This window comes from Mastigoproctus giganteus, chromosome 7, assembly GCF_048544385.1.
Source record: "Mastigoproctus giganteus isolate SK-2022 chromosome 7, ASM4854438v1, whole genome shotgun sequence".
Taxonomy (NCBI): Eukaryota; Metazoa; Arthropoda; class Arachnida; order Uropygi; family Thelyphonidae; genus Mastigoproctus; species Mastigoproctus giganteus.
Window position 1 is genome coordinate 198,511,326 of NC_143581.1, and position 23,192 is coordinate 198,534,517.

General features: G+C 36.6%; 1 protein-coding gene across 1 annotated transcript in view; it reads right to left on the reverse strand.

Annotated features, from left to right (window-relative positions):
• The window catches only part of LOC150083541 (tyrosine kinase receptor Cad96Ca-like), a 60,899-nt gene that overhangs the window by 15,201 nt on the left and 22,506 nt on the right, over window positions 1-23,192 (reverse strand). Inside the window, exon 3 of the mRNA XM_090377348.1 lies at window positions 13,166-13,317. Coding sequence (XP_090233474.1) covers window positions 13,166-13,317 — 152 coding nt within the window. The remainder of the gene's footprint in view (window positions 1-13,165; window positions 13,318-23,192) is intronic.

Genomic DNA, 23,192 nt, shown 5'->3' on the forward strand with positions numbered 1-23,192 from the left:
ACATATTAGCAGTGGCAGTGAGTCTTCTCTGAGTGATTGAGCTGTTGAGCCATGAGATTTTTAGGGATTCCGCCAGAGATGTAGTGCTGCTGATAGGAAGGACACTGTGTTTATGAGCTGCCCACCTGGGCAACCAGTATTCAGAAGCGTACACTGGTTTCAGTGTTGTGGGGGCTGCCGAAACTCATGTTTCTGCTCCATACAAGGCTGCTCAGTGGACAACTGTTGTGATATACTTCCTTATGATGCTAATAGCCTTGACATAAAAGATGTTGCTTCAAGGTGATTATGAAAAGTCAACTTGGGATCAAAAACGACTCCAAGATCAGTGAGAGTGGGCACATAATACGCATCTGAATGGAATTGTATAGCAATGGAATCACGGATGGTGCTGGCTTAAAGGAGAAAGTCATTTGAGCTGGTTTGAGACATAGCCCAAACTGGAGTAAATATGCTGCAACATCATTTAATTTGTCAGACAGACTGGTAATGATAATATTTATATGATCTGTAGAACTAATATGCGTAATGAGCTCGATGTCATCTGCATAGCAAATTATATCTTGTCTCCTATATACCAGAGAAACAAGCACAGCAGTAAATAAAAGGCCTGACAACACACCACCCTGTGAGACACCTGTGCTTACGTGGCGGCCAAAGGTTTGGTTTCTTCAGTTTAGAAGGAGCGTCTGTTTGTTGAGTAGGGAGTTCATAAATGAAAGCATGTTTCCAGAAATGTAGGAGTGCCTCTGACATAGTAGAAGGAGTGCTGATACATCAATAGAATCGAAAGAAGCAGATTGAGGTCGAGGTAGGTGATAACAATTTCGGCATTACCTTGGAATGCACTGAGAATTGTAGTCTTAATTGAGAGGAGGCTGGTCGTTGTAGAACGATTTTGTATTGCGTAGTGGATTTGCGAAGGTCTGTCTGCCAGAAGTGAGAACAGGTAGCAAGGTTTTCTCGAGAACCTTGAAGCACATGAAATGGGCCGGTAGTGATTGGCTTGTGATGGAGATGAAATTTTAGGTATTAGTTGCACGCTGTACACCTTCCACTGTTGAGGCAAAAAGTGAGGGACTTTATTTCAAGATGTTCAGTAGAGATTCTAAGATGAAGACTTGGGCATCTGATTATAAATTGTGGCACCCCACCAGCACTAGAAGTGACAGTCGGAAGTAGCCTATTAATGGCTTTAATCATTGATTAATCTTTAATTATTCTATGAAATAAAATAATGAAACTGATTTCTTTCGTCTAGCTGTTGTTTCATTCGATAAGATAATAGCTAGAGGCAAGGACTATTTTTGTGGCTACCAAGTTTTAAATTGCCCAGTCGAAGAAACAATATTACGATTCACAAAGAACAAACTTTGCCTTCACGAAGCATTGCACTACTTTCAAATAAATGGCAACGGCAAAAGGTTATTCTATTATTCAATTAAAAGATAACCCCAATTTCCAGAAATTACTAGTTCCTTTCACACAGAAGGTGATTTCTTTTAAATAAAAGGCTTTTGGCGATGGTACTTGTTTGAAAATAGTGCAATATTGGGGCAAATCGCTGTAAAGGCAAAGTCTGTTCTGCTATACTGCACAGTAAAAGCTACGCCCTGCCAAGTGTATCGTTCGGTACACTTTTATTCTACTGATTTCATAATCACCCATGACTTTTTGATTCATACAATAAAAATCTAGAAGTATTACCCATAACATTGCTACCCTCACAGATATCACAGTGGCTATCTGACACCGTAGCCGAGTTAGTCGTTCTCGAGCCAGGATTAAGACACTCCCATCCCTGAAAACTATGGTTTTTCATCCAGCCAAACAGACTGTTCATTCGACTATATGAAATTTATGAACAAAATAAATAGACACCTCATAGCCTTAGCGGAAAAACAAAAACTAACACCAGCTTTCTCCCCATCTATAATGTGTAGAGACAGCAAAAGATTTTTATTATAGTGCCTCGTAGTACTAAAATCAGCTGTCTATATAATAAATAAAAATATACATGTATACGAATATTTTTATTTATTACTCTTATTTATACAAATTATCTCGTACTTGTAAACATTACAAATTTAGCGTTTTATTATATAAAAATTAATTCGATTAATACCGCTGTTAGTACTATAATAACAAACACAAAATAACTAAATTTAAAAAAGTCTTAAGTTTTCTTTTTTTATATCAGAAAATAATTATCGATCTTTTAATATATAAAGACGCTAGATGGCGCTGACAAATATAGCAAAAATATCTCTCCTTGAGATATTGAACTAGGCTGGCTTGCATGATCAACTCCTCTTTTATTTTATTATTTTTCTTTCGGAGAAATCCCTTAATGCTTCTACAAGTACGAGTATCCACACAGTAGGGAACTTGGTAGGTCAATCATCCGACTTCGTGACGGGAAATGTCTGTTACCCGACTATGACCTCACGACCATAGCACCGGTTGTGTATCCGAAGCCATGATGGAGTCTGGTGTTTAAGGAACACTCAAGAAAATACAAGATGAAAGGGGGGGGGGGATAATAATACGCCATGCTACTGACCCCGTAACAGATTACATAACCACGAGAGGCGTTGCCATAGCAACTCGTTCAGCACGTGCTGTACAGTACAAAAGTAACAGTTCGCGTGAAAAGTAACAAAATAATTTAATGCAATATTTTATTCGTTCGTACAAAAACAAAATAAATAAATCATTCATCTCAAGATTACAGACATATCGAACAAATTATTTAAACGAATGATAGTAAAGGAACAAATCCAAGGGCAAAACTAAAATTTTATTTGATTTAGGAAAACAATTACTGAAATAACTCCATCGAAAATGGAACTGTTATCGTTACAAATAAAATGCATATTATTTGGGGTCAATGACAGCTATCTATATACTTTATTTATTTTTAAATAAATAATTAAAGAAGCACTAGTGTATAAAAACAGGAGTGCGTTTAATGTTATCTTGATTTTAGTATCATATTGGAATGGCAGCACTAATGCTATTAAGTGTATTAAATATAAAAACTTTAATACTTAATTTTATTAACTTTTATACTTAAAGTAAATATATACAGTACTTATATTTAATTTAAATACGTTAAACATATTTACATTTTAATTTATTTAAATATCTTAAATTTTTAATTTATATTAAATATTTGATTTTCAATGGAAATTAATAACAGAAAGTGGAAATAATCAATCAATTTTGTAATTAGCATTAGCAGTGGCAAATGATGCAAGAAAGCAATACTATCAGTCAAAAAATAAAATAAAATAATAATAAATAAAATAAAATAAAAGTACAGTACAGCATTAATCTAAGTTTTTTTTTTTTTTTTTTAAGAATTTGAAAGGCTAATACAAGGTGGGGTAAAAATACTGAACAACTTACAACCTTAATTCTTGAATAAAAAAGGTCAAATAGGGAAAAAAATGGGTCCTTATGCGTTCAATTAAGTAAAATCAGACAAACTAGACAAACATCCCTGATTTTCTTAAATGACATTGATCAAGGAAAGAAGGGCGTAGTTTTAAAATTTTCAGTTCGCATAAATATTTGGCAGGATGGTTAACGATCAACGCAGGCAGAGCTCCTTCAGGGATATTTGATTAGCCTTCATAGATGGTCAGGAAAGTGGGAACTATGTTTTAATTTTGAAAAATGCTGGCTTTAGACTTGGGAAATAGTAATCTCAAAGTAATTTTTACACTTGGAGGGAACTGAATTTAAAAAGAGGAGGTTGAGGGATGTGGGAGTTACGATCTTGGTAGGCCCACGGTGTGCTGCCAATGATTTATCGAACAATGTTCATAGAGACAGGGAGGTCATAATCCCGCCCTTGGAATACTGTGCCTAAGTATGGAGACCGCACCTAAAAAGATGACATCGAGCTTCTTTAAAAGGTTTAAAAGGGGGGGGGGGAAATGTGCCTGTTGAGATCGGCAAAAGAACGCCCATACGAAGAGGGACTTCGAATATGTGGGCTGCAGACCTTGGTACCTTAGAGGGGGATTTGATTGAGATTTATAAGGCCTCTGAGAAGGGACAGCAAAATTAATGAAGGGGAAATTTTACCGGTTATAACTGCTACTAAGAACCAAAAGGCATAAATTCAGTCTAAGGGGAAAGAATTATAGACTGGACTATAGGAGGTTTTCCTTTAGTTGCTAATCATTAAAATCAGTTGCCCCCACCCCCTGCCTCCACTAAAATTTTATGAAACGTAACACGTCAGGATAATAGGTGAAGAAGACAGTACAGCCGTAACCAATGTGCTAAATGGGCCCGGGCTGCGCGCACTTTATCTACTGCATTTTGCAGAACCCTCATCTAACATTATTATTAACAGTTAGAAAACAATAATCAAACATGTCTGAGGATGCATGTCTGATTGCTATTAACACCTGAATTCTCTTCCGTTTATGGCCCCTCCTTGATATTTTCAGATTTCATCATCAGCTGTTCCCTACCCTTATAAATTTTCTTTTTCATAAAAAATCGAAATTTGGACACAATTTGAACTAACTATAAGAAAAAGTATTGTTAGCCCAGGGCGCCCAAACTTTTCAACCCCGACCCTGGCAGACGACAGTTAACGCCTATACATGACATTTCCGATGCGTTACACTGCCATAAGTTGTAGCAAGTTTAATCTCCTATTAAAACCTCATTAAACAACCAACTAAATATCCCATTTAGAATTTTCAGTGCTAAATCAAAATGCTAGTTTACTAAAGTACCGAAGGCTGGTCCATCCGCCAACTCAGGTAAGCAATTTTCCTCATCTGCTGAACAATTTTCATTATGTTTGGAGAAAAGCAAAACAAGAAGGATGCAATTATCGACCTTTGACGCAATATCTATCGGCTAGTGATTAATCAGCTTCTCAAGGTCGCAGGCTCTCAAGCACACCTTGAAACGTAACCGGAGTTGATGTACCTTATAATAACGTCTCAAGGACAGGTTAATGACATCTCATTAACCGCTGCTGTCAATTCGTTAATAAAAATAACTTACCTGAATCGCTTTTTTTTTCCTTCATTTTTTTTTATATATAATGCTTACTGTCTTGCGAGCAATTTTATTGTGATGGGATGAAAGAGTAGGTATGAAATTAATTGTAATTACCTTACCTTATTTTACTTCTTTTTATCGTATCCCCCTAAAAACCCCCAACTAATCTCCAGACGCAGCAACCTTGAAACATAATGGCAACTGCGTGGACGTGGCAGACGACCGTGAAATAACTGCATCGTCTGAAATGACATATGTTGGTCTTCATCTCGTGCTCATCGTTGTGAAGTGGCACTTCGTATCCCCATTCGATTTTTTTTTTTTTTTCTCTCTCTAATGGAATGCGAGTCTAGCTAAGCATCCAGATTCAACCTGCAATTTTAGAATGTTTGTTCAATTACAGACGATCGTCTCTAATTGAACAAGTTTTAATTACCGTATTTGTCTGCTTATAAGACGCACTTTTCCCTTATGATGATGACGATGAGAATGATGATGATCAAGTCAGTAATGAATCTGTCTGAAGTTGAATACTACTAAAATAATAAGAGTAATAACCCTATACCTTTCTTTATTTGGCTTTTATTTTTATTGAATTTTAAATTTCCATTGTATTAACAATTTTTTTCAAAAGTTTTTCTTAAATTTACCGCTCCAAAATTAAGGTGCGTTTTCCATACCGCAGCGTTTTATAAGCCGACAAATACCGTATATCTCACCTTCACAACGAGTTGCGTGGTATTGCACTACCTCGAATAAGTAACGGAGAAGACTAATGTTACTAATTATCGGCGGATACCACCACCATTGTGGAGTTGACTTCATAATACAACTTGTCACTATTGAAACAACAGGGTAGCTGCTCACCTATCGATGAGAGGACAATAAGCTTCGAAACGGTGCCGTGTGGGTGTGGGTGGTGGTATCCGCCAATAATAAGTAACATTATTCTTCTCCACTACCGCGCTACTTATTCGAGGTAGTGGAATACTATGGAAACTCGTTGTGAAGGTATTCGAAATATGAGATATAATTAAAACTACCTTGGTAGTAGAAATGTGTGTGCATTAGCCATGCATAAGTAAACTCCATATCTTAGGCATTTTGCCAATAAATATCTTTTAGATTAAATAAATAGTTGTGTTTTAATTTCCTCCTTACTGAAAAACTCCGATTCTGATCTAAAGCTTTTTCACAACTTCACGTTTAATAATTTTATTCAATTACCGTGTCATCAAGAATTCGTTTATTCTGCTCTTAAATAAATAAATAAATAAATAAATAAAAGGACGAAGAAATGCTCCTTTTCGGATGGTTTGGAGTTCCTAAAAAGGTCTTAGCATGTATACATTTAGGTATTTATACGCATGCGTACGCACACACACGCAAACATTGTCCTTATATTTTTAATTAATTAATTTTCATTCGATATAATTAATTTATATCGAATATTTAAACATAATCGTGCTATAGTCTCATATCGATACAGGGATGGATCTTTAAAAAAAAAATGCATTTATGAACTGCCGAAACAGTTTTCGTTTGATTATAATAAAGGCCGTTTATTAAAATCTTAATGATAATATACTAGGGGACTTCGCCCCCTACTGGCTGCGCTCGCTTCTTTTGATAAAAGAAGACTTACAGAAGCTTTCGACACTGTGTGTCTCTTCCTCGGCTATGAATACATAAATACGTTACATATGGAAATCAAGAATGGTACCGCATGATCATGCTAGATCAACAAAGTGCGTGCACAAGGTTTATCTAGCATGATCACGTTAAAACAGAAGCTTGTTTTTTCACAGTAAAACAAGCTTACGTATTACCATGTAACCCGCATCCCCCGTTTTTTGGACATCAGATTCAAAAAAAAAAAAAAAAAAAAAAAAAATTTTTGGCTGGTGCAGCATAAGCCTTAGGCTTCCTTGCACAACATATGGCTAATAATAATAATAAAATGGGTTAAATATTGTAACCAGATTTCAGAATTTAAAAAGGACATGGAATACAAATTACAATAGAATGAATGCAATAACAAAAAGAAATTTTAGCAAACAAATGACAATACAAAACATAACGTCCAAGGCAGCACTTAAATATGGTAGTGACGTATGGACACTTGGGAAGAGAGATAAAACGTCTGGAAGCAGCTGAAATGAAATTTCTGAGACAACTATTGGGATCAAAAAGACTAGTCACAGTGGTATAACCAGGGTAGGGTCAGCAGGTACATTTGTACCTCATGACGCCGAAATCTGGTTTTGTGGCGATTTTTAGCATTAGGCAATTGGCGCCTTTTTTGTGAATGTACCTGCTGACAAAAAAATCCTGGCTACGCCACTGCTAGATCACCAAAGAAACACAGATGTAAGAGAAAAACTAAACACCTCGAGCATAACAGAAGAAATACGTTATCAGTTAAAATGGAAAGAATATGTAGAAAGGATGAGTAGGAAGAGACTACCAAAACTGGCAAATGAACTACAAATCTAACAGAAAAAGAGGGTGTCCCAGAAAGAGAAGGATCAAACAGTTCTTTGAAGACAGTTATTGGTAGCGCTTCTTAAGCCTAAAATCCACTAATTACTAACCCAGTAAAAAACAAACCGCAGAATTAAGAATCATAAATGCAATATTATTACTTAGAAGTAATAACACACTTATTGCATTGATGAAAACGTTTATATGAAGGATGCCATAATTGGTAAAAAAATGGTGTCTCTTTTAAACAAGACTGTTTTCTTTCATAATAGAAACTTTTAAATTATCAAACTAGCTTTTGTATCTATTTTACTCTCCCCCTTGTCTACAAAAGCTGATAGATTACGCTATCAGTGTTTAAGGATATGATAACATAAGTTCAATTCAATTTTCTTTCCCCCCCATAAAATCTCCATGACAACATTCCAGACATCTGAAACTTCACTGTTATCTATTTTTACCTAGGAAAAGGGTAAAACATGATTTAAATGCAGAAGGTTTGTTAAGAATACTTTGGTATTGAAAATATACCATAATTTAGATTGAAAAAGCAAACTTATATCTTATTAGTTTGAGCAAATAAGATCTAAGCAAACTTAGATCTTATTATTCGCATTATTTATTAACAGTATTTTAATAGTGATTGTTTATTAGAATTAATTGAAGATTTAACTAATTCATTATTTAAATTAACAAAAATTATATGGATTATAGTTGCTATTACAAATATTTATCATTTCGCCATTAATGTAAACCAAAATTGTTAAGTAAAAATAAAATCACAATTCTGTAATAAGTTAATTTACATTATTAGGTGTTTTAAGTTATATGAAATTCCGAGGTATATTCTTGTCTGTTCATACATTTCTCCAGCCAGCAGGATTTAAACTACCTAATTAATGAAGTGGTCTTAATGCTCACAGGAGACCAAACTTTTCCTTTACAACGAGTTACTTTGATATTGCACTACTTCAAACAACAGTGTGTTATGCATTTTGTTTAAAATAAACCACCTGCTATGTGAGAAGAACTAATAAGCCTTGAATCTGTGGGGGGGGGTATCTTTTAATCAATATTTGTGTACGAGTTTTTAAAGGAACTTTATTTAAATAAATGAATTTAAATCTATATATATTAAATATATAATTTAAATTTATATTTTAATAAATATAAATAATACTTAAAGCATAAAAAATTTTGCCTTTGCAACGAGTTGCAGCGGTATTGCACTACTTCGGAAAGGCATGTTTGAAAGTAGTGCAATATCAGGCAACTCGTTGTAAGGGCATTTGAGTATTAATATCATTGCATTAACTGAGTTAAAATACTGCTGGAGGGAAAAACACATGAGGGATAAGATAGTTCTGAAAACTTATAATACCCGATTCTCAATAAATACATAATAATTGGTTCAAAATAATTATTTTTTCAGCGTATATACATATAAAAGAATCACAAATAAAATCATATCTAGTAAACTTAATATTAAGGAATATTTATTAAAAAAATATTTTTTTTTTCTGTGCACTACGTTCAAAGAAAATATGCTTTGTTATGGACCACCTCTTGGAGTGGTGAGATGGTTGAGTGGGTGAAGATAGTTGTTGGATGCTGCTCTTCGTGAATTAATGTTATTAAATGTTATTAGTAAGGCATATGAAGGGGTATAAATTGAAACTGAGGAAGGATGGTTGCAGGATAGATGTGAGGAATAGGTGTGTTTGCCTTCAGCCAGTGGGTGGTTGATTGTGGGAACGAACTTCGATCTGGTTTGAAATGGGTAGTTTGAATAATTTCAAGAAAGAACTAGAAAAATTATTGGAGGGGATGGCCAGGTGATGCAGAAGTTTTATTTTTTTTGCTGAGGCTTTATGAGCTGTTACTAATAATAATAATAATAATAATAATAATAATTTGCCTCTCTTGGCTCTAGTTAATGTGATATTAACTAAAGCCGAGACACTATAAAAGATCACATATATAGATATGTGATCTTTTATAGTGTCTTATATGTCTACACAAGTTGTGCTAATATAGACATCATATAGAACAGATTATTTAGTAAAAAAAAAAAAAAAATAATAATAACTATAATTGTCTCAATAATGATCCATAATTTTAACTGTTGTTAAATGAAAATCGAAAGGGAAATCTGTGTATTAAATAAAAAAAAAAACTGTTTTCTGGACAATGAAAATTACTTCATTAGATTTGCTAAAAATCTAGAGTATCCAGCCTGAGATTTAACGAAAGATACAGAAAGATGAGTCTTTTGAAAGATAATATTTCAAAAGACTTTCATCTCTTCGCTCTATAGTATACGCATAAAAGTAAATATGTACATTCTTTATTTGCTGAAGCTTTGTTTGTCAAAGCACACCTGCTGATAAATGTAACTATGAGGATGAAGACTATTATCTCTTGAAAAAAGAAAGTTAAACATATACCTGTTTGCTCATGTGTTTGAAGAACAACGTTGGGGTTTTCGAGTCTTTGCCAACGAAAGGAAAATGATTCATGGAGACAGTTTATTCGATTAATCAATCGATTACATTGTATAAAGTGTTTCAAGGATTTAAAATATAATTAGTAAGTCCTGCGTGGTTTATTTTACGAAATACGCTTTCGTTTTTAATTATTTTTTTCTTCGTGCATGTATGATTGATTTCTGTCCTAAACTTTGCACATCGTATAGTCCGCTATCGTGAAAGAATTTTAAAGAGCACACCAAGTAAGGCGGATCTACCTAGGAGAGGCCAACATAAAGGGTCAAGAACGGTGCTAGGGATCTGCAGGATGGGCTATAAATGATTGCAAGCCGTTGACTCTTTTATGGCATTCTGAATACTTAAACACGAGGTGGTCCATTTTGGCAGCGTGTCATGCATGCGCGGATTTAAAATGCAAGTCCGATTTGTTACGGCAGTAAAAACAGTCTAAGCATCTTAGCCTACATGTACACAAGGTGGTGGTGAGATCCTTAGTGTACAATGCAAAGTTCACTGAAGTCGATATAACGCTGTCGGTTCCAAGAAAGGGGTTTCTACATGTACGTGATGAGAGAAAAAAAAAGGGGGAAAGTGAACTGCTCTAAACGGAATATACACATTTTCACAAGGTAAATTCTTTTGAAAGCTAGAAAAGTAATCGTTGATAATTAAGTTCTTTGGCTCAGCTTTCTAAGAGATCCTACACACCGTCCTTTGGGATATTTCAAGCCGATTCTTGCCTCAGACAATGCTATTTTCGTAATGTAATATCATCATTTATTTTACATAGTACTGCATTTACATTTTATTTTAAACATTAGACAACTGAATGACTAAATTTGATAATTAAGATTTAATAATTGACCATTTCCCAATCATAACTTACAAATTTCTTTGCTGACACTTGCAAAGCCATCGACATTGTTTTACAATTGATGGTTACCAAACTTTTTCAAGTGTGGACATCCCTTCCTTAAAAATCAAACATTATTCGACTTCTTCAACATTCGCTTGTCAATCATAAATTCAATCTTCAATCCCCAAGACCCATTCAACCAGAAAAATACACATTCATAGAATCAAAGCCATGTGATAATCTGTAATCTCACGATTTAAAGAAGCATAAACATTCCATGCCAAGCAAATATCATTAATGAAATATGCATAGATTTAATTTTGTACATGTTGGTACTACATGATATAATATCAACTTGACTGATGCCAAGTGGGACAAATCTGTAGAGGGTTACAAAATCTCCACACGTCAACTAGCATCTTTTCTCTGCAAATCTCACTTAGTATAAATCTTGATAAATAGTACTGATTAATCATCTGCCTCCCACCCCATATCAATATTAGAATCCCTTTGGCGACTTACCAGCCAATGAATGGGTTGTTGATTTTAACGCACCTTAACACCTTATTGACTAATCGCAAGTAGTCTGAATCCTTCAATGAAGAAGGGTTGTGAAAAACTGGCAAAAGAACTTCTGTCGATTCCGAGACCATTGAAAAGACACCTCATTCAAAATTTTTGCAGAATATTGGTCCACTACCTGGTTACAATCAAAGATATTGGCATGAGAACAAAAACCAACACGCATGCAAATTTCGAACCAAATTCCTGTAACGACTGGAACAAGAGTGGATTGAACATGAGATGCCTCTTCTAATTCAATCAATCAGTGCCGATATCAAAACTTAACTCGACTCTGAGTGGACGAATTTTCATGAAGTTTTATGTTTCGCGCTTTTAGAAAGATTTGTCAAGCCACCCCAAATTTCCTTAAAATTGAACCAATAGAAATCTGACAATTATTGTTTTTCCATACATATCACATAGGTTATCCACATACAGTATGTACTGTATATTGTAGCTGAAGCACTAGTCGTAGTGCGCTGATTGGAGGAATGAAGAGGACAATATGGCGGTTGCTTGTTCTTTTGTTACGAGTTTTTTTTTTTTTTTTTTTTCCCCTGTTATGAAAACTCCAACTCAGAAGGTTAACTTGTTAACGTTAGACTTGGATTTCTGTGCATTGTAACTTTATGGAAATATATGAGAAGGAAGGTTGTAACAGCAGTAGAAGGAATAAACGAGAGAGAGAGAGGTAATTGGTTCTGTGAGTGTGGAGTTAGATGAATGGATGCTGAAATGCAATCATGAATTATTACTTTTTCTTATTGTATTAATTACAGCAGAAACGTGAAAAACCGGTTATATCTCATTATCATTAAAATCCAGAAGGAAATACATAAAGTACATTACAAAAATGTTGACCGTATATTATCTGAGGTAGGCGCCGCTATTTGTTTATTTTATTAAATCATAGAAGATCCGTGAAGTTTCAGTTCTTATTAAAAATCCAGGAGTAAATATGTTATATATTACAAAATAGCTGACTCCCAGAAAGTGCTTGGCCTTTGGCACTCGCACAGTGGCTCCTGCCCCTGTGACTTTTGATCCCTCTACCCATCCCCTATTTCTCCTTACTCGGGTGGACTGCCTTCTCTATCTGTCCACTTTAGCTTGTTCCTCGCATTCAGACTCCCTTCCTCTTGTTCCCCAGGCTTTCTCTTCTCTTTTTTTTAACTTGGTCTTCGTCCAGGACGCTCAGGCGACCCTGGCGGAGACCAGCCAGAGAATAAAGGTCAGCCTGGCTATCTCCTAGCGGTGTGTGCGGGCAACGTGAGGTCCCACCAGGGGCCCCGCGGCCAAATGCCAGGACACCCAACAGAACCTAACGCAATATGTCATATACAACAGACAACACTTTTCTGGCATTTACAGTAGTTCTGTATTTCTTCACAGCGTACATATGGCGCAGATGTGAGAAATCACAGGTGGCGCCTGACCCTAATACTATGCACACCATTACAAAATGGCGAGTGAATATCACGTTGTGAGAGTTCAGTGATGTGAAAACCGCTTTTATTAGTTAATTAATAAGTAACAAGATAATTATTTACCTTATTTTCACTTCTATTAATCGCAAAAAGAAAAAAATTCAGTTAAGAAGTAATAATTGAAAACACCTGAAATATAACGCACTGCGTACATTACCCAACTTGTTTTTCCTCACGTTAACGTCCCTTTATTATTGTATACAAAAAGAGAATTTTTTTTTAGCTCGATATTCGTATTCAGCCTTACTTACTTGTCCACTTAAAGAATTTGCAAGAAAAACTTCCCCGGTCTTCTTATTGATCCTGAAAAAACTCGAGCCATCCAAAAACACTGCAGGTTCCAATCCGTACTCTATAGGATCTTTTTCATCATCTCTTGTTCGCACGGTGATGATCCGACTTCCTAAAAAACATCAGTAACAAAATTTTACGTGTAACTGAAGGTGAAGACATTTTACATTCATTCAATCATAATAAATTAAACAGAATTCGATGAGGCGATTTCCTTTCTAATATCAACGAATATCCGTTGGTCTTACTTTAACTCAAGGTTTCTCAAGAAAAAAAAACAAAAAAACTACCATTTCCATATTTTTTTTATACCCTTTCTGTAGTTTTAACTCTGAACCACACACACACAGCTAAAATAAGAAAAGAAAATAATTAAATGAACAATAGAAACTGCCTGTTAATTCCAGTTTGGAATACGTAATGGGCAAAAGGCCACACAAGTGTGAGACTCATTATATGTGCAGGTGGATGGACATACGTGCTTAAGGAATATTGAGAAACATGCGTGGTAGAGAAATCCCCTTCTCTTGATCGTGTCATGATAACAAGAAAAATAAATATTAAATTAAAAAATCGGTTGATGTTTATCAGTAATATGGCGTCAAGGTTGAAGCTAGTCTGTTCTATTTCGGTTTAATGTTAATTAAAACAGAATTATTTTTGCTGATGTTGTCTTCGAGTTGTTTTCAATATCACAAAATCGTTTCGGTTAATTTACATAATTCTCTGGCCAGCTCTAAGCGCCGATTTCAGTTCAAAAGAACCATTGTGAGACGAATTGAATGAGGATGGAAATCCAAGCCACTTGTCCAATTTTTAATTAGTTCTTCTGGAAGGAAAAATTCCAATTATGGTGGGCGTAGAAAACAGATGATTTTGTTTGAACATAAGATGCTACAGTTAAAGCATTCAGATATGACCAATTCAGAGATAACTTCCGATTATATGCTTTTAAAAATATCCGTTTTACAAGTCTACTGCACAATAGCAATTTTCTGAAATTTATAGCACTCCAGAGCACATTATGAATCTGATTTTAGCATTTGATTAAAGATTCAATAATTAAACGACTTGTAATAGTTACTACACTGCTTGGCCACTTTATTAACACCATGAGTTAATAACGTGTTGGAATGCCCTTGGCCTGAATCACTGCTCTGATACGACGTGGAATGGGACCAAAAAGAATATCACTTTTTGTGATATTCTTTTTGAGGAATATTGGGCATTCGTGTTAGAAAAGGGTGATCAATCAATTCCTGAAGTAACGTGGGCAGAGGACTCCGCTGACGAACATCAATTTACAGTTCATTCCACAGATGTTCAAAAAAGGACCGAGAACCAGACATTCAGCTGGCCTTTATTAGCCCAATCTCCAACGCAACCGTGGTTACCAGGAACTCATTGTCCGGAGCCAGCGGATTCCACGAATGGTTCACGTTAGTGCATTCGTTGTAGGGTTCTTCACATGGTATGCTTTGTAATGTTCAGAGGTTAATTATACATTTGTCTATCAAGGAATACACTTGATGATCCACTCCAGTCTGTTCGCGGATATTTTCCGAGACGACTTGAATGACACCAGTCTTTCAGAACTCGACAAATGCAGCACTTGCTAAACACGCACCGACAATAACACTTCATTGGAAGTCCTTGAGAAACTGCCTGTTCTCCACTGTTGGTGAACTGTTTTGGACACTGGACGAGTCTTACACCACACGAAAAGTGATATTCGAGTCCAAATACTTGAGTTAAAATCAAAACCCATTATATTATAAAATCTCCTGTATTCCATCTGTGTGAGTGCATATTTAAGCATAAAAACGTGCATGTTTTTATGTTCCCTTCGATGCATTTACCTGCCAGAATAGATAATGATATTGGAATAACAAGATAACCTTTACGAACCTCTTCAAAAGATTAATGAATTTTATTCGGTTAATGTGGATGACACAAATGGCTTGCTAATGTGCGCACAAGTTACAATGAAATCATTTATTTGAATCTCTTTGTGTAGAAATGCAGCGTTTAATGATCCAGGAAGTTCGGCGCCACACACATAGAATAAAGAGGGGAGGGGGAAAGAGGCAGAAAACCCACACAACTGTATACAACTATAAGGGTTCCGTGTTGGCGTGGATTTACACTTATTTATGCAGCTCAAGACTAAGGCTATTGTAAGTGACCCATAAAATACTCAAGTAAATATAATGGCTTTTGTAACAAGCGTTTCAAGAGGGAGGATATGTTGGTCACGATATGCAAATTAGTACGATACTTCGCAGACCTTTCTCTTATTAAAATATTTAAATTAACAATTTTTGCACGGGTGAATCTTCGTGTTAAAAAGGATTCCACTTTGCTAGTTGAACAAGATTTTTTTTTCGAATGAACAAAAGGAGGGGGATTAAGGGTTAGGTGTTGGGGGGGGGGCAAAATTACATATGAAATTGCTGTAAAACTGACAAAAAAAAAATCAAAAATCACACAATCATTCAGGCCAGGTGTTTAAGGTAAATTGTTACGCTTGTTTATCCCAATTTAAGTATACTTTTATTGATCTGTACATGATCATGTGGGGGTGTTAAGGAATGTATGACGTAAGAAGTAGAGGCAGAATTCGTGTCCACATTTCTCGGAATTTCCCCTTATGATAATTAGCAACAAGTTTTACGACAGCTTAAGCCGGAACATCGGCGAGAATACTGCATGAGGATGAAGAAATGAATTATAGAAACATTGATAATAATAGTGTAATATTAAAGATATTATTCAGGTCAAAACAGGATGTAATTACGTAACAAGTTGAAATCGTGACGAAAAGGTTTTCTCGAATGGACGTCTATAGTACTCTTTAGAGTAGGGGGTGAGGCTGTTTTCGCTATCTCCAAGGTAACTCGGAGATTGAGGTGTCGGTTATTTTTACCTGTGCATTACGCGTGTTCCGATAGCTTTCTGAAACTCTCCATGCTACACTGTGGGAGGATCAAGAAATCTTTCTCATATATAATAAAATTGGATGATTGAAGGATACCCAAATAGGATGGTGGGCAGTGGATGGGATGCATAGTCCTCAACACAAAAGGTCTCTCTAAAGGCTTATTAAAATTGTTATAGCATGATTTTACAATAGACAGGAAAGTCTCCAAAATATCAACCATGCACCCGGACTCCAAGTCATTAATTGTTTTGTCTTGGTGGGTGGTGCTCCAGCTTGCATTCAAAATTATCCTGCAAATAAATGGGGCCTGTGACGACTTTTTCACTCGAAAAAAAAAAAATAAAATAAATAAATAAAATAAATAATAAAAAAGTATCATATTAGGCGAGATCGGTCTCATCTGCCCATGTGTATTATGTTGATAAACTGCGTGTGTGTGTTCTTTGGTCGGTTTGCTAGTTTATGGTGGTGGGAGGAGGGACTTTGCTATCTACGCCTGAAACCTAATTTAGCCACGAGGTGAAGAAGCCGATAAAGTTCCTCGGATCATAAACGGTTTCTAACCCGGGCCATTTCTACCCAGCGGGGAAAAGACGTTGATTATAACTACTGTGTTATTGCGTAGACTCACGTGGTGACACTTTGATCTAAGCGAAAAGGCAAAGAAGCGATATTCACGTGGTGGAGAAGATACCTATTTGTAGAGTTATGGCATTTGTTCCCGAATTTATTTTGATTTTCTTATCCCAAAACCTTCCGTGAAAACAAGTCATTTATAGAGAGTTATACCCTTATAGTTATAGGCTGATAGATACGAGGTTCCTCAAATCAAACAGAGGAACCCCAGACTGTGCAAAAACAGTTTCTTAGAAGCTATGGCAATTGAGAGAGTCATCACTAGGAAAAGAGCAGAAGAAAGAACTGGGCCTTACAGAATATGAGTATTATAGTCAAGAGAATTTCTCTAGATGGTCAAGGGCAATCGCTAGCTGCCCTCTTTCTTCACTCAAATCCAGCTCCATATACAATAGAAGCTTTCTTAACCCACCGCTGCTTAACTGATGCCAGTCTTTCCGTAAGGTCTGGTCCAGTTTCAAGGGGTCGTTAAGTTCTTGCTGCACTTTAAGAAACCAAAATTAGCGATAGCAGGCAATGCATCATGACTGGTTTATACAAGGACAACACGAAAATGCAATCAGCGAAAGCAACATCACAGGAAAAAAAAAACAAAAAAAAAAAAAAAAAACTTTGATCTTACATAAAAAAGATTTATGTAAGACCAAAGCTGGATGGTGAAGAAAGTTTTACAGCAAGTGAGGATGGCTTGGACTTTAGAAAAAAAAAAAAGTCATGGTATTTATGAATTGAATATTTGAGGGGAAGTGCTTATCCGCTGATTGGCATGCTGCTCAAAAGTTTACAGCAGATTTAAGGTCATTTATCACAAAAAAAAAAAAAAAAAAAAAACACTGATTGAAGGACAACTCTACAATATGGACAAAACAAATCTAAATTATAAAAAAGGTACTACCTATACAAACGATGCATAAAATACTGTATAACTTTTAATATAAAAATCTTTCATCATCGATATGTTGGAAAGCGAAATTATAGAAGATGCAGAAACATCTGTTTCCCACAAACCGCGAGGGAAACAGACAAATTTAAATATGAAGAAGATGGAATCCAGGGCTAAACACGCCTTAGATACAACGTTCCATTATACTGATCAGCTTGATTCAACAGTCAACGATGTTGTTGTTGTAATAGTTTTTTAGGAGCATCAGCAACTAATGCGTATTGATCAGTGCATACTGTCTGTAAATGGGTTGTGTAAATTGTGTTCTGAGGTCGATTTTCTGTTTGCTGGACGAAAAACCACGCTATCCTCGCTTGAGACCGACTAACTCAGCCACGTGGTGAAAAAAGGCCCATAAAAATTCCTCACGTCATCGACGGAATTCGAACTGAGGTCTTTTCCACCCGGTGTGGGGAGGACGCCGATTCTACCACGAGGGCAGCCAACGATGCAATGTTTATAAAAAAGGGGAGGTGCTATTTTCAGTCACATTTCATCATCTAAAGGGACGAAAATTAGTGGTTTTATATAAATGAATGTACACCGATGAGCCAAAACATGATCACCTACCTAAAATGATGTTGGTCCGCCACGTGCAGCCAAAACAGCTCATAACCGGTGATACATGGACGCTACAAGATTTCTAAATGTGTCTTTGTGGTATCAACACGTAACCAGCAGATCTTTAACTCCTGTAAGCTCCGTAGTTGAGACGCCGCAGATCGGAGTTGCTGTTCCAACACAAACCACAGCCGTTCGATGGGATTGATGTCTGGGGAATTTGGAGGCCAGGGCGACGGGTTGAGTTTTTTCTCCCTTCCTTCTCTTGCTCCTTTCTTTTCCTCTGGAATGGGCCCTACCAGAGGATCCTGGCCCACCTTTTGGTATCAGTCACCAATACCTGGAAATCTTCCTCATGTTTCGCGAACCAGTCTCGAACAATCCGGGTTGTGTGGCATGGCGCATTATCCTGCTGAAAGACGGCACCCCCAGAGGGGAAGACCGTTTCCATGGAAAGGTGTAGCTGGTCAGCAATGATATTTACATGTGGACATGTATAGGGCGGCACCTAGAACGTCTGTTCAACTCCGCCTCGTGTCTCTGAAGAACAGTATCACTACAAATGGGCCAGATATGTGAGTGACGTAGGTTTGTGTGTGTTCTGTCTGGCTGCTTGGCTACCCAGGAGCATCAGTCACCTGGACAGATGACTCTGGGTACTTGTCCACACCACGGAAAGGTGGGCCAGTCCCAGCAGAGCACGTAATGTCTCAAAAGAGACTCTGACCCACCTAACGTTGCCAGAAGGTGGGACCCATTCAGAAAAAGAAAGGAGCAAGAGAGGAAAGGAAGAAAAAAAAAAGCACAACACACACCAACCCGTGGTGCTGCTCGGACAAAAAAAAAAAAATAAAAATAAAATATAATAAAAAAATTAGTGCAAACACACACACACACACGTGTTAGTTGAGATAAAAAATAATAATAAAAAAAAAACCAGTAAATAATAAAATTAAAATAATAAATAAATAATGAAAAAAGCTGGTGCTGGTAAAAAAAAAAAAAAAACCACCAGTGCTGGTTGACAAAAATGAAAAAAAAAGGGAAAAGTAGTCTTCAATAAGTACTCTTGTAGCCCAGCACTGCACAGAAATTTGAGTGTTCCCTGAAAGTACATGTTTTGTCATCCAGGATAACAGACAAGCAAACTATTGTCCCGCTTACACGGGTGTATTTGGTGAATTGTTTTGGTGCGTTACTCCGGCGTTGATTCTCTTTCTGCCAAAAACACCTCGGAGGCAAAGTCCTGAAGAGCTGAGAGATGGTTCTTATTCTGCAGAAGCATTTCCTCCCGCCCTGGAGAGAGATCTGGAACGTCAGTTCAGAGCTTCACCCTAATATCGTCGTGGATTGCACAGTTGAAGAGCAGGTGACTCCAATCTTCTGTATTCCCGCAGCTGCAGAGATCGGTGTGATGCAAGCGAAACTGAAAGAGTTTTTGATTGAGAGAGCGATGCCCAGTTACCAGAAAGGAAGTTTTCATAGTTAAAGAGCACCAGGTTTTAACCGATTTAGAGAGCAAGAAGGTCACATCAGGTAGGAATTTTCTTGTCGTCGCTCCAAGTGCGGTGGTATCCCATCTGGTCTGCCAGATGCTAATTAGCTCGTTAAAGCATTTGGATTTTTCCTTTTGAGGATCTTCGTTTAAATTTAGCTGGATACCAAGTAATTCTGAAGGTATTTGTTTTTTTGTGTCGAAAGCAGAGGCTACAATAGATCCAACGGAAGGGACATTTAGGTAGGTGGTAGACAGAGTGCCCGGCACATGGATGACTGGACCCAGGGTATCCCAGCAGAACATCGTCCAAAGCATGAAATTAGTATTAGTAATACTGTAGATTTTAGTGTTTTGCACCAACCTTACGTAAAAATAAAAACAAAGGAAACTGGACTTTTAATAACTGTGTTTATAATAAATTATAATAACCTGTATTTACAATAAATTTAACTTTACGATAAACTATACATATAAAATATTAAATATAATATTTTAAATAATATAATAAAATATTAAATAAAATATAAAATATTAAATTTTAAATGTATAGTTTATCGTAAAGTTAAATTTATTGTAAATACAGGGTTATTATAATTTATTATAAACACAGTTATTAAAAGTCCAGTTTCCTTTGGGTTTTTATTTTTACGTAAGGTTGGTGCAAAACACTAAAATCTACAGTATGAATATACCCGACCTCAGAGGCCTGTTTGAAGAAGTATTAGTAATGGCCGCATGGTGCAAGAAAGCCTATGGCTTATGCTGCACCAGCCAAAAAAAAAAAAAAAAAAAAACGAATAAAACAATGATAAAAAAAATAATAAATAATAATAATTAATAAAAGAAAAGGAAATTAAACCTATCACATTCTATGCGTTTCCCTCACCCGAAGGTACTATCCAAGATGACCTTTGAATTTCCCCAAACTGTCAGCCTCTACCACCCATGAAGGCAACTTATTCCAGTAATTTATAACTCGTTGGCTAAAATAAAACTTCCTGCAATCCAATCTAAACATTTCCCCCCGTAACTTGAATTTATGTTCCTTAGTTCCAGCATCATTTATAATCTTGAAAATTTTGTCCTCATTCATTTTACTGATGCCTCTCAGAGCCTTAAACACCTCAATCAAATCTCCTCTAAGGTGTCTAGTTTCCAAACTCTGCAACCCACATATTCGAAGTCTTCTTTCATAAGGACTCCCTTTTGCCGATCTCACCAGGCGAGTTACCCTTCTTTGCACCCTTTCAAGAAGCTCGATGTCTTTCTTTAGGTGCGGTCTCCATACTTGAACACAGTATTCCAAGTGTGGTCTAACATAAGCCTTATATAATGGGATTATCACGTCCCTATCTCTACTTGCAAAAAAGTTCGATAGATCATCGATAGGACACCATGGGCCTTCCTTGCAACCTGTTTACAATGCTCAGAGAATTTCATGTCTGACCGTATCGTAACACCAAAGTCCCTTTCCTGTGAATAAGTTATTTTGGGATTACTGTTTCCCAGGTGTAATACCTTACATTTTGTTGGATTAAAGCATAGCTGCCATTTTTCTGACCATTCCTGAAGTCTATCTAGGTCTTTCTCTGAAGAAGCTCAGCTTGAGTGATCATTAACTACTCTACCAATTTTAACATCTGCAAATTTAGACATCACTCCCTCTATTCCATCATCGAGATCGTTTATGAAAATTAAAAACAAAAGTGGTCCTAATAGTGATCCTTGGGGGAACCCCACTTCTTACATCAACCCAATCTGAGGAATAGCCATTTATCACAACCCTCTGCCTCCTGCCCTGAAGCCATCCTTCTATCCATCTAAGGATTTTCCCAGTGATTCCAACCTGTTCCAGCTTATAAAGCAACCGCTCATGTGGGACTGAGTCAAAAGCTTTGCTGAAATTTAAATAAACAATGTCGAAATTATTCCCTAAATCCAGCTCGTGAGTGACCCTTTCGAAATAGCGAACCAGATTTGTTAAACATGATTTTCCCTTTACAAAACCATGCTGAGTATCCTTGAGAATTTCAGTTCGATCCAAATGATCCTGAATTCCACCCTTGATCATTGCCTCCATAATTTTCCCTACTACTGAAGTCAGACTGACAGGTCGATAATTTCCAACTTCACTTTTAGAGCCACCCTTATGTATGGGAGATACATTTGCACTTTTCCAATCCAAGGGAATCTCCCCAGAGCCTAGTGATGCTCGCATAATTAGCCTCAATGGTTCAATGCACTCGCTTGCCGCCTCCCTTAAGATTATAGGGTATATTCCATCAACTCCAGGAGCCTTACTGGTCTGTAGGCTCGAAAGTTTTTTCATTAAATAATCTTGCGAAATTACAATATCATTAATTACATATTTTTTAACTTCGCTCCCACAATTTCCCATTGCCACAAAAGGCTTTTCATTTGTAAATATCGATGCAAAATAACTGTTGAGTTCATCTGCAACGGCAGCTGGTGTATTTATTACTATCCCCTTTCCCTTACGTAAAGGTCCGATCTGATTTGTCCTGCTCTTCTTGGCATTTATATATGTGAAGAATTCTTTATCCCCCCTCTTTGCTAGTGATTTCTCATAAACTGCCTTTGCCTGTCGAACCTTTTCTGTGGCTCTATTACACATCACCTTGTAGCTGTTATAGGCTTCAGTACTTTTTATTGCTCTGTAACCTTTCCATGCCACCTTTTTCTGCTCAAGTAATGCGGCAACTTCACTATTCATCCAACTTGGAACCCTTCTCGTATAGTATTTTTTTAATGGTATATACGCATTCAAGGCATCTGTGATTAATGTTTTAAAAGCGTACCACAGTTCAATTGTATTCATTCCCTGCGCGATATCTACCCAGTTAATAGAGGCCATGTAGTACCTTAAGGCATCGTAATTTCCTTTTCTGAAATTAAAACCCATTCCTTTGCCTTTTACTTCTGCTACCTCTCTCGTCATCATCCACCGTAGAACTCCGTGATCACTTCCTGCTACTGGTTCCTCTACTGTCAGCCCTGTTATGTCATCTGATTCATGGGTGATGATGAGGTCTAGGATATTCTTTTCTCTAGTACTTTCCCTGACATGTTGATACAAATAACAGTCATCTAGTTGATTTAAAAATTTTGTTCCCCACGTCAAGTTTCCTTCCCATTTACTCCAATCAATTAGAGGCAAATTGAAATCACCCATAATAAGGCATTGACGCTTACTTGCCCATTCCATTTGCATGTAGAAGCTTTTGTCATAATCTTCACAATCACCTGGTCTGTAGATTACTCCTACTCGCATTATACCTTTGTTTCCAACTATCTCACACCATACAGATTCTATACTAGCATGTGAAAAGTCTGAATCCGGGAAAGCTATCGTCGCACTCAGGCTGCTTCTTATCAGAAGCAGCCTGA